General features: G+C 44.5%; 1 protein-coding gene across 2 annotated transcripts in view; it reads left to right on the forward strand.

Annotated features, from left to right (window-relative positions):
* Positions 1-56: 56 nt before the first annotated feature.
* LOC124038456 (potassium voltage-gated channel subfamily KQT member 1-like) overlaps positions 57-13410 on the forward strand; it is a 298643-nt gene continuing 285289 nt past the window's right edge. The window contains exons 1-3 of one of the 2 annotated variants that reach the window (XM_046354363.1): positions 61-170; positions 8081-8163; positions 8260-8864. In XM_046354363.1, the coding sequence (XP_046210319.1) occupies positions 8413-8864 (452 nt within the window). In that variant the 5' untranslated portion in view covers positions 61-170; positions 8081-8163; positions 8260-8412. Of the gene's footprint in view, positions 171-8080; positions 8164-8259; positions 8865-13410 lie in introns of both variants that reach the window. The other variant, XM_046354373.1, reaches the window with a different exon arrangement.

Consider the following 13410-nt stretch of genomic DNA (forward strand, 5'->3'; position numbering starts at 1 on the left):
AGTAACACAACACTACCCTGTTCCTGGCAGACACACATCAGAGACGAGCTGTTAGGGACAGAAACAGCGAACCCGAGTTTCTGTATTCTAATGTTTCATTTTCCATGGTGTCCACTGTCATTTACGCACACAAAAAACTATTGCCATTGGGTACCACTTTGAAGAGAAAGGTAGGTTCACTATTCATTTAACACAAAAGGAATTTAGGCTACTACGCTGTCTGAAATGATTTATTTTTGATAATTAAAATGTATATTGGATTTTTAGGCCTATTAGGACTTTTTGTAATAACTCTAGCTCAAATGGAAACATCTTATTATAATATTCTATCGCAAATATTTCGGTATTTTGTGTTATGTCCGGCAGAGACCTTTTTCTAATGCTCACCTGAAGCATCTGATCTGTGCACATCTGTTGGTTTGATAATACATAATACAACTACTGTAGCCTGAACACAATCACTAATGACAGCTGTGACAAAGGTCACAGTTATAGGCCTGTTGTCTTTCCTTGAAACGTTTTGTTTGTGTTAAATACTGTTATGCACTAAACCATGTGCTTTAATCATCATTTGTGATGGCATCATCATCACAAACTATGTTTAGACCTCAACATTTGAATATTAAAACTAAAAAGATGTAGTGTATGGTTAAGATTATGATATTCCTATGTGGAATGAGTGATGGATTTGCATGTCCATTTTTCCATGTATCCCTTTGTAACAGAAGGAAACATAGGAGTCCTATGCCTGACAGAGTTATTGTGTGTTTGATGGTTGTCCAGCGTAGCTTAAACAACAGAGAAACTCAATCTATGAACTGGGGACAGCAGCAGTGTTTCTGAAACCAGACTGTCTTCACATTCTCTGCTGTGGAGGACAGACATGGAGGGTTGCTAGCTCCTGTTACGTTCCAGCCTCCCACCACAAAGGCGTGTTTCCAAGGGCTTAAGTGACCATGATCCGTTCGTCTCTTTTCAGACCCACTTCAGTTTCCAGAAAATACTGTATATTGACCCCTACTAATTAGTGCACTTGTCTTTTCTGGTGGATGATACTAGAGAAGTAGAAGGAGAGGGAGAGAGAGGGGGTAGAGCTTGGATAGGATAGACTATGCCTAAAGTCAATGCTAGTTGGGTGGCATCTCACCTGAGACTGCAAAATAGCTAACAAAATGGCAACACTGACTATATGCATTGAATCTTTTATTTTATTTTTTGCACAGAATCCATGCCACTCACTCAGGACAATACACACTCATTCACACTGACACTCCAACACACACACACACACACACACACACACACACACACACACACACACACACACACACACACACACACACACACACACACACACACACACACACACACACACACACACACACACACACACACACACACACACACACACACACACACACACACACACACACACTCATCCTATATGCTGCTGCTACTCCGTTTATCAAATATCCTGATGCCTAGTCACCTTACACCTATACATACAGTATCTACCTCTACCATTCCAGTAACCCTGCACATTGTAAATATGGTTTTGGTCCTGTAACTGACCCTGTATATAGCTTACTTACTTTCTTGTGCTCTTCTTATTTCTATTTCTTGTGTGTTTTTGTTCTACTTTACTTTATTTTATAGTACTATGGATATTCATTACTGCATTGTCGGGAAAGAGCTTGCAAGAACAGCATTTTACTGTACTTGTGCACGTGACAATATAACTTTAAACTTGAGTCAGGTGCCCAGTCTGAGTCCTGAGAGATCTCACAGAGGATTCTGGTCCATTAATGTTGCATGAGAAATTGGATGAGGATAGACAGGGGATTACTATTGTAACTATGGATTTGGAGAAGTGTGGCATCTCTATGCATCTCCTTTCACATGTGATCTGTGTTTATAACAGCATAACAAGCAGACAATATACTCACAATGTCCAGACAGGTAATGATGATGCATGTCAAGCAGTTCTCAAGGTTGAGAGCCATGAGACCATCTGAGTTTGGTGACAGATAGCGTGTGAGTGGCATCCTAAGCTCTGTGGATCCACTGACACCGCTGAGTAGAAACAATGCATGATACAGTACACAGCCAATGGTACAGACCAGAGGTCACCATACACAAGGTATACAACACACAGAGAGGATCACCTCTTAGGGCTTGGGGATAGAAGCTGTTCAGGAGCCTGTTGGTGTCAGACGTGTTGCTCCGGTACCGCTTGCCATGCGGAAGCAGAGAGAACAGTCTATGGCTTGGGTGGCTGGGGTCCTTAACATGTTTCCGGCCTACCTTTCACACTGCCTGATATAGAGGTCCTGGATGGCAGGAAGCTAGGCCACAGTGATGTACTGGGCTTTCCGCACCACCCTCTGTAGTGCCATGCGATCGAGGGTGGTGCAGTAACCATACCAAGTGGTAATGAAGCCAGTCAAGATGCTCACAATGGTGCAGCTGTAGAACATTTTGAGGATTTGAGGGCTCATGCCTAATTTTTTACAACCTCCTGAGGGGAAAGAGGCATTGTTGCGCCTTCTTCACGACTGTGTGTGTGTGTGTGGACCATATTAAGTCCTTAGTGATTCGGACACAGAAGCACTCAACCCGCTCCACTACAGCCCCCCCTCCCCGTGTTTCCTGTAGTCCCCGATCAGCTCCTTGGTCTTACTGACGTTGAGGGAGAGACTGGTGAACAGGCCTACCACTGTTGTGTTGTCAGCAAACTTGATGATGGTTTTGTAGTCATGTGTGGCCATGCAGTCGAGGTTGAACAGGGAGGACAGGAGGGGACTAAGCACACACCCCTGTGGAGCCCCCGTGTTGAGGGTCGGCCCGTCAGGAAGTCTAGGATCCAGTTTCAGAGGGAGGTGTTCAGTCCCACGCTACCAAGCTTGGTGACGAGCTTGGGGGGGGGACTATGGTGTTGAACACTAAGCTGTAGTCAATCAACAGCATTTTCACATAGTTATTCCTCTTATCTAGGTGGGTGAGGGCAGTGTGGAGTGCATTTGAGATTGCAAGTACCCTTAGAGTTCTTGTGAACAGGAATGATGGTGGTCAGCTTGAGATGTAGGAATTACAGACTGGGACAAGGTTGAAAATGACCGTGAATATGTCTGCCAGCTGTTCTGCACATGATCTGAGAACACGCCCTGGAATACCGTCCTGCCCCGCGGCCTTGCGAGTATTGACATGATTAAAAACCTTACTCTCATCGGCCTCTGAGAGCGAGATCACCCTGTCCTCTGGGATGGCGGGGGCCCTCATTGCACAACTCGGTGTTGTCTTTGTCGAAGCGTACATTAGATGCATTGAGTTTGTCTGGTAGAGAGTCATCGTTGGGCAGATCACAGCTGGGTCTTTCTTTGTAATCCGTAGTGGACTGTAGCCCCTGCCTATGTAATAGGATTCCACCTTGTTCCTATATTGTCCTTTTGCTTGTTTGACGGCTCTGCAGAGGTCGTAGCAAGACTTAATGTACTTGTTTGTGTCCTCAGCCGTAGCCTTGGGTTTGGCTGTGATAACCCTGTGTGCAGTATCCCTGCTCTTTAGCTTAGCGCCAACCTCAGTGTTAATCCAAGCAGCGATCCTTCACTGTGGGGACAACATCGGTGATACATTTCCTAATGAAGCAGGTGACGGTAGGGGTTAGCTCCTTGATGCTATCGGCTGAGTCCCAGAACATTTTCCAGTCAGCGCTAGCAAAACAGTCCTGTAGCATAGCCTCCGATTTGGAGGACCATTTCTCTATGGCACTCGTCATGGGTACTTTGAGCTTCTGCTTGTAGACAGGAAGCAGGAGTATAGAGTCATGATCTGATTTTCTGAAGGCTGGACGAGGGAGTCCCTTGTATGCTTGCTTGTGGGTAGAGTAACAGTGGTCTCCTACTTAAGTACAGGCACAAGTCATCAGACTCTTTTAACTAAAGCCCAATACTCCACTGGATCCTTTCTGAAAACTCTAAACCTTGGCACTGGATCACCGCTGCTACCGATTGGCTATTGTGGCTAACGCCACTGCCACGAAGCTAGCACCAGTTAGCCGTGAGCCAGGCACATCTCCCGGCTAGCAAACTAAATTCCACAATAATTCTTTCGCCATCTGGCTTGGATTCTCTGTCGATACAGCGCCCCGCACCACCACGACTGGTCTGCCGACTAATACTCCATCCGCTGTGCCTTCAACCGGCCTCTGTCAGAGCAGACGCTCCTACTAACCCCGGGCTAATAACTTTAAACGCCATGTCGCTAGCGTAGTGGCGGTTTCCCTGTTCCATCTACTGCTGCCTCCTGGACACTATGATCACTTGGCTACATAGCTGATGCCTGCTTGACTGTCCGTTAATCACGGTACTCCATTCTGTTTATTTATTTTTTTATCTGTCGGCCCCAGCCGCGAACTCAGGCTCTGTGTGTAGTTAATCCGACCCTCTCTGCCTAGTCATCACCATTTTACCTGCTGTTGTTGTGTTAGCTGAATAGCTGTTGTTGTCTCACCTGTTGTTTGAGCAAGCTCTCCCAATCAACACCTGCGATTACTGAATGCCTTGCTGTATGGCTCTCTCAAATGTCAATATGCCTTGCATACTGTTGTTCAGGTTAGGTTGCAGGTCCCCAGGCAACCTCATTTGTTGACTTCTGTGATCGAAAATGCCTTGGTTTCATGCATGTCAACATCAGAAGCCTCCTCCCTAAGTTTGTTTTACTCACTGCTTTAGCACACTCTGCCAACCCTGATGTCCTTGCTGTGTCTAAATCCTGGCTTAGGAAGGACACCAAAAATTCTGAGATTTCCATACCCAACTATAACATTTTCCGTCAAGATAGAACTGCCAAAGGGGGAGGAGTTGCAGTCTACTGCAGAGATAGCCTGCAAAGTAAAGTCATACTTTCCAGGTCCATACCCAAACAGTTCGAACTTCTAATTTTAAAAATGTATCTCTCCAGAAATAATTCTCTCACTGTTGCCGCCTGCTACCGACCCCCTTCAGCTCCCAGCTGTGCCCTGGACACCATTTGTGAATTGATCGCCCCCCATCTAGCTTCAGAGTTTGTTCTGTTAGGTGACCTAAACTGGGATATGCTTAACACCCCGGCAGTCCTACAATCTAAGCTAGATGTCCTCAATCTCACACAAATCATCAAGGAACCCACCAGGTACAACCCTAAATCTGTAAACAAGGGCACCCTCATAGACGTTATCCTGACCAACTGGCCTTCCAAATACACCTCCGTTGTCTTCAATCAGGATCTCAGCGATCACTGCCTCATTGCCTGTATCCACTACGGGTCCGCAGTCAAACAACCACCCCTAATCACTGTCAAACGCTCCCTAAAACACTTCTGCGAGCAGGCTTTTCTAATCGACCTGGCCCGGGTATCCTGGAAGGATATTGACCTCATCACGTCTGTTGAGGATGCCTGGTCATTCTTTAAAAGTAATTTCCTCACCATCTTAGATAAGCATGCTCCGTTCAAAAAATGCAGAACCAAGAACAGATATAGCCCTCGGTTCACCCCAGACCTGACTGCCCTTGACCAGCACAAAAACATCCTGTGGCGGACTGATATAGCATCGAATAGTCCCCGCGATATGCAACTGTTCAGGGAAGTCAGGAACCAATACACGCAGTCAGTCAGGAAAGCAAAGGCCAGCTTTTTCAAGCCCCCCCAGCTTCTCCTTTACCCAAATCCAGATAGCAGATGTTCTGAGAGCGCTGCAAAACCTGGACCCGTACAAATCAGCTGGGCTTGATAATCTGGACCCTCTATTTCTGAAACTATCCGCCGCCATTGTCGCAACCCCCATTACCAGCCTGTTCAACCTCTCTTTCATATCGTCTGAGATCCCCAAGGACTGGAAAGCTGCCGCGGTCATCCCCCTCTTCAAAGGGGGAGAAACCCTGGACCCAAACTGTTACAGACCTATATCCATCCTGCCCTGCCTATCTAAGGTCTTAGAAAGCCAAGTCAACAAACAGATGACTGACAATCTCGAATCCCACCGTACCTTCTCCGCTGTGCAATCTGGTTTCCGAGCCAGTCACGGGTGCACCTCAGCCACGCTCAAGGTACTAAACGATATCATAACCGCCATCGATAAAAGACAGTACTGTGCAGCTGTCTTCATTGACCTGGCCAAGGCTTTCGACTCTGTCAATCACCATATTCTTATCGGCAGACTCAGTAGTCTCGGTTTTTCTAATGACTGCCTTGCCTGCTTCACCAACTACTTTGCAGACAGAGTTCAGTGTGTCAAATCGGAGGGCATGTTGTCCGGTCCTCTGGCAGTCTCTATGGGGGTGCCACAGGGTTAAATTCTCAGGCCGACTCTTTTCGCTGTATATATCAATGATGTTGCTCTTGCTGCGAGCGATTCCCTGATCCACCTCTATGCAGACGACACCATTCTGTACACTTCTGGCCCTTCCTTGGACACTGTGCTATCTAACCTCCAAACGAGCTTCAATGCCATACAACACTCCTTCCGTGGCTGCTCTTAAACACTGTAAAACCAAATGCATGCTTTTCAACCGTTCGCTGCCTGCACCCGCACGCCCGACTAGCATCACCACCCTGGATGGTTCCGACCTAGAATATGTGGACATCTATAAGTACCTAGGTGTCTGGCTAGACTGTAAACTCTCCTTCCAGACTCATATCAAACATCTCTAATCTAAAATCCAATCTATAGTCGGCTTTCTATTTCACAACAAAGCCTCCTTCACTCACCCCGCCAAACTTACCCTAGTAAAACTGACTATCCTACCGATCCTCGACTTCGGCGATGTCATCTTCAAAATAGCTCTATTCAGCAAATTGGATGCAGTTTATCACAGTGCCATCCGTTTTGTTATTAAAGCACCTTATACCACCCACCACTGCGACCTGTATGCTCTAGTCGGCTGGCCCTCGCTACATATTCGTCGCCAGACCCACTGGCTCCACCATCTACAAGTCCATGCTAGGTAAAGCTCCACCTTATCTCAGTTCACTGGTCACGATGGCAACACCCACCTGTAGCATGCGCTCCAGCAGGTGTATCTCACTGATCATCCCTAAAGCCAACACCTCATTTGGCCGCCTTTCCTTCCAGTTCTCTGCTGCCTGTGACTGGAACGAATTGCAAAAATCATTGAAGTTGGAGACTTTTATCTCCCTCACCAACTTTAAACATCTGCTATCTGAGCAGCTAACCGATCGCTGCAGCTGTACATAGTCCATCTGTAAATATCCCCCCCAATTTACCTACCTCATCCCCAGACTGTTTTTATTTATGTACTTTTCTGCTCTTTTGGACACCAGTATCTCTACCTGCACATGACCATCTTATCATTTATCACTCCAGTGTTAATCTGCTAAATTGTAATTATTCGCCTACCTCCTCATGCCTTTTGCACACAATGTATATAGACTCTTCCCCCCCCCTTTTTTTCTACTGTGTTTTTGACTTGTTTATTGTTTACTCCATGTGTAACTCTGTGTTGTTGTCTGTTCACACTGCTATGCTTTATCTTGGCAAGGTCGCAGTTGTAAATGAGAACTTGTTCTCAACTAGCCTACCTGGTTAAATAAAGGTGAAATAAAATAATAAAAAAATAAAAAAGATAGGTTCACTTCACTGCCCTTTGGACAAGAAAAGACCATTCTAAGATTGACTTGGAAGTGTTAATGTCTGGTTTCCTATTGTAAATTACAAAAAGCAACGACGCCTATGTAGGATGAATACAAGGTAAGAGATGTCATCTCTTAGGCATAGTCAATCATGTCCAAGCTCCTCTACCCCCTTTTACTTCCTCTCCTTCTCTAGCATCATCCAACAGAAAAGTAAAGTGCACTAACTAGTAGAGGTCAATATATTTTTCTTAAGGAAACCGACCCGTGTCTGAAATGTGATGAACAGATTATGGTCACTAAAGCAGTCCGAAACTAGCATTTTTGGTGGTAGGCTGAAAGGTAACACTTGTTACCCTACTCTGGTCAGCAACCCTGGTCCTGGAGAGCTACAGGGTGGGACTGACTACTTTTGTTTCAGTGCAGCACTAACACCCTGTTTCATCTAATCCAGGTCTTGATGATTGTTTCATTAGTTGGTGTTAAGGGTCTAAGTGGAACCAAAGCCTGCAAAGTGCCAACAGTCTCAGGACCGGGGTTAGTGAATGTACTAGTTACAGGGTTCAATTGTCACTGTGATCACCCTGACCATTAGATCAAACCGCTCTGATGTCAGCATCTTCTCTACTGCAGGTCTGGTCACACATGTAGCCTAACACAGAGTGCTTAGACCTCTGGGGTGGACGTGCCTTGTTGTTAGCTGTTTATCTCCTCCCACCTGGACCTCAGGTCGGAACTTTGACCCAGCCTCCTCTTCCTCTGATCAGGACCGTTCTCTTTGGCAGTATGGGTGAGAAGCGGGGTAGTCCCTTCCAGTTGCTGAACCGCGTGCACAGAGACTGCGATGGTAGTGGTGGAGGATCCAAGACCTTAGAGCCAAAAGGTCATGACACCACCAGCCTCACCAACCCGGACCTGGGCACCATGGACAGTGCTGCTGCTGCTGACAGTACACGCTTCTCTCCTGTTTCACTGGAACTGGACCCCACAGCGGTGAATAATGGATCAGACATTCCCTGCAGCCCGCAGATGGACACAAAAGACCCAGCGCTGCAGATCGACAACAGCCGGCCCTCTACCTGCGGCCCTAACCCTCCTCCTCACCCTCCAGCTAGCCGGCTGCTCTCCTCCAAGCACTTCCAGAGCCCCTACATTACGAAGACTAGCATGCAGGGGGATGTCTACAACTTCCTAGAGAGACCCACTGGATTGAGATGCTTCCTCTACCACTTCTTGGTGTGAGTACCTCTGCCTTTTCACCCTCTACTGGTCACTTCAACATACCGGTAGCTAAAAGGCTAGACTGCTTCCCTAGATGACATTATTTTGTGAATATAACATGACATATATTCTTATTACTGACATTAACATTTTTGATTTAGAAATATTCAGAATTAGTGGCTTTCAAATGTTCCCTAAAAATATATCTCCCCCAGAAATAACAGTGGATTTGGAAAATGCCATTATTAGACCAAAGGCGAGGACACAACACAGAGTCCAAACATTTAACATTTACTGTGTTTTCCTCTGTATTTGTTGATAACGAAATCTGAAAATACTCTGGATACATTCAGTAACATGATGAGAATATTCCTGGAAAATGTGGGGTAGGTGCAACATTAAAACAAAAAATGACAAGACTTTTAGGACTAACTGGTGTCTCCAAGTGTCTCCAAGTGGCCACACACCTCTCCAAAGTGTGCACAGTTCCTAAGTCATTTCAATGCACTTTTATGACTTAAAGAAGAGTCCTCAAACTTAAGGTGCTTTTTTTGAGGTCTCCTAACTGTGCCGTCTAGGAACTAACTAGTTTTATTTGGAACACAAACACCATCACAATATGACTGTTGTGCCATTAGAAATCACAATCTGAGTCAGATGGACATAATTTGAAAGCTTGTTCTATTGTTAACATGGCTAGCTAAGTTACAGTGGGGCAAAAAAGTATTTAGTCAGCCACCAATTGTGCAAGTTCTCCCACTTAAAAAGATGAGAGAGGCCTGTAATTTTCATCATAGGTACACTTCAAATATGACAGACAAAATGAGAAAAAAAATCCAGAAAATCACATTGTAGGATTTTTAATGAATTTAAAAATGGCAAATTAAGGTGGAAAATAAGTATTTGGTCAATAACAAAAGTTTATCTCAATACTTTGTTATATACCCTTTGTTGGCAATGACAGAGGTCAAACATTTCTGTAAGTCTTCACAAGGTTTTTACACACTGTTGCTGGTATTTTGGCTCATTCCTCCATGCAGATCTCCTCTAGAGCAGTGATGTTTTGGGGCTGTTGCTGGGCAACACAGACTTTCAACTCCCTCCAAAGATTTTCTATGGGGTTGAGATCTGGATACTGGCTAGGCCACTCCAGGACCTTGAAATGCTTCTTACGAAGCCACTCCTTCGTTGCCCGGGCGGTGTGTTTGGGATCATTGTCATGCTGAAAGACCCAGCCACGTTTCATCTTCAATGCCCTTGCTGATGGAAGGAGGTTTTCACTCAATCTCACGATACATGGCCCCATTCATTCTTTCCTTTACACGGATCAGTCGTCCTGGTCCTTTTGCAGAGAAACAGCCCCAAAGCATGATGTTTCCACCCCCATGCTTCACAGTAGGTATGGTGTTCTTTGGATGCAACTCAGCATTCTTTGTCCTCCAAACACGACGAGTTGAGTTTTTACCAAAAAGTTATGTTTTGGTTTCATCTGACCATATGGCATTCTCCCAATCTTCTTCTGGATCATCCAAATGCTCTCTAGCAAACTTCAGACGGGCCTTGACATGTACTGGCTTAAGCAGGGGGACACGTCTGTCACTGCAGGATTTGAGTCCCTGGCGGCGTAGTGTGTTACTGATGGTAGGCTTTGTTACTTTGGTCCCATCTCTGCAGGTCATTCACTAGGTCCCCCCGTGTGGTTCTGGGATTTTTGCTCACCGTTCTTGTGATCATTTTGACCCCATGGGGTGAGATCTTGCGTGGAGCCCCAGATCGAGGGAGATTATCAGTGGTCTTGTATGTCTTCCATTTCCTAATAATTGCTCCCACAGTTGATTTCTTCAAACCAAGCTGCTTACCTATTGTAGATTCAGTCTTCCCATCCTGGTGCAGGTCTACAATTTTGTTTCTGGTGTCCTTTGACAGCTCTTTGGTCTTGGCCATAGTGGAGTTTGGAGTGTGACTGTTTGAGGTTGTGGACAGGTGTCTTTTAGACTGATAACAAGTTCTAACAGGTGCCATTAATACAGGAAACAAGTGGAGGACAGAGGAGCCTCTTAGAGAAGTTACAGGTCTGTGAGAGCCAGAAATCTAGCTTGTTTGTAGGTGACCAAATAGTTATTTTCCACCATAATTTGCAAATAAATTCATTAAAAATCCTACAATGTGATTTTCTGGATTTATTTCTTCTCATTTTGTCTGTCATGGTTGAAGTGTACCTATGATGAAAATTACAGGCCTCTCATCTTTTTAAGTGGGAGAACTTGCACAATTGGTGGCTGACTAAATACTTTTTTTGCCCCACTGTATATGATATTACAGTTTTAGTCTTTTACAATGCAATTCAGCCCAACTGATTATTATTTTGGTGCGCATAGAAAGTGGTCCTGAGTGCATTTAGGTGCATGTGCTTTGGCAAATGTTCTGCACAATAGACAAACACAGGCTCACTCTGTTCAGAACAACCCAGGGTATGACACCATGTCATCTTGTAACTATATAAAATACGGTGATCATATATCAGTATATGACACAAGTTTTATAATATGGAAATCTGAAATGCGTGTTTGGCTTGCTTGTATGACATCAAAACTATTTATTATCTTTGAAAATACATCTTAATTTACAGCATTTCAGCAGTTGCCAAATATGTCAGTAGGGATGGGGGACAACTTCTTCCGAAGTTCAGAACGGCTGTCAGTCAAAACCCATACAGAGCTGTGAAGCGCAGAGCAGAGCATGTTACTGTACAGCCACTACGTTCCAGTTTAGGCGTTTATCAGTTCCCAAATATGCCATTTTCAACCCATATACAGGTACGAGTGTAAATCACTACTTATAGTTATTGTAATGGCTGTAAGGATTATGTTCTGGTTCCCAGTAACTAAAGGAGAGGTTGTCTGTCACTGTGGCCTGGCTTCTCTGATTATTTCTCCATGAGACCACAGAGCAGGCAGGAGGAGATCAACACGATCCTGTCACCCACACCTCTGTTCTTGTTCGACTGCTCTCTTTTCTTACCTACCGGTCAACAAATCAGCCCTGTATGTTCTTAACCCTGGGCAGCATGGGTCTGGGAGGCTCACGGGGATATTGGTATCCACAGTCTGTCAGGACCCGGTTACGAACCCGGGTCTCCGGAGTGAGAAACATTCACTAAACCAACTGAGCCACGAATAGTCAGCAGAATCCAGAAGATGAGGCAGACACAGCAGTACTTGAGACTGTGTATTTAATGAAGTAAAAAGTGAAGTTCTTCAGGAAAACATGTAACTCCACAACCTCAAAAGGAATTCCACAAGAACAAAGGTAATCCTCCAAGACAAAAAGGTAAATCCACAAGGTGGAAGGTATAGCACAAAAAGCCTCAAAAGATACTCAAAACAAACAAACAAGAACAAAAAAACAGAATTCCACAAGAGAGTCCACCGGGATCAACAAGAGTTCACAGAGTACTAGGGCTGGGTGCTAACATACAAACACAGAGCAAAGAACTGAGTAAAACAAAGGGTTTAAATACAATCAGGGGAAACGAGGCACAGGTGCAAATAATAATGGGGATCAAGGGAAAACAAAAGGTCAAAAGGCACAATGGGGGCATCTAGTGACCAAAAACCGGAACAACCCTGGCCAAATCCTGACACAGTCCTCCACCAATTATACATTTAACTCCATACTTCTTGTATTAAAAAATGTTGGCACATAAATGCACTTTAATTCAAGATTTAAAACTGAAATGATGTTTCTCTGCCTGCCTCATGGCAAAATGTGTACAATAAGCAGGATTTTTGCTTTAAAGTTGGAACAACAAAAAGCCTCTATGCCCCAAGTGTGCAACAACAAAAAAAGTGTACAACAACAACAAAAAAATCTAACTTTTTGCAAAATATGTCCCTTACCACAGCCCCTAAAACCACAGCTGGTTGAGGGAATGCTAAGAGTGTGCAACGCTGTCATCAAGGCAAAGGCTGGCTATATGAAGAATTTCAAATATAAAATATATTTTGATTTGTGTAACCCTTTTTTGGTTACTACGTGATTACATATGTGTTATTTCATAGTGTTGATGGCTTCACTATTATTCTACAATGTATAAAATAGGAAAATTAAGAAAAACTCTTGAATGAGTAAGTGTATATCGGTAGTGTATACCATTCATATGTAAGTCCAAATATGGATATAGCAACTGTACATTGAGGTAAAGCGGTTGCAACAATGTATACAATATGTACTGTAGCTATAGAAATCTATGATGCATGTTTCATTCCATAATCCCAGGATATTTAATGGTATGAGGATGGGGAATGAATGGTCGACTCAATAAGTGACTCGGCATGACCATGTAAATGGAAACGCCGTTGAGTCGTCCAGCTCTTGTTTTCCTCCCCTCTCTGTTTGTTGTGTGTGTGTGGCCTGGCATCTCTGATGATAATCTTCCCCAGCAGTAATTGAGGCTATAATGTTCCCCACTCACACAGAGAGAACCCGAGAACCCCTGGACTCGTACAAAATTAAACTCTGATTCTGATTCATCCTCGCTGACGCTCCTTTAAGTAACCCTTA

Source organism: Oncorhynchus gorbuscha, linkage group LG01 (genome assembly GCF_021184085.1).
Source record: "Oncorhynchus gorbuscha isolate QuinsamMale2020 ecotype Even-year linkage group LG01, OgorEven_v1.0, whole genome shotgun sequence".
Lineage (NCBI taxonomy): Eukaryota > Metazoa > Chordata > Actinopteri > Salmoniformes > Salmonidae > Oncorhynchus > Oncorhynchus gorbuscha.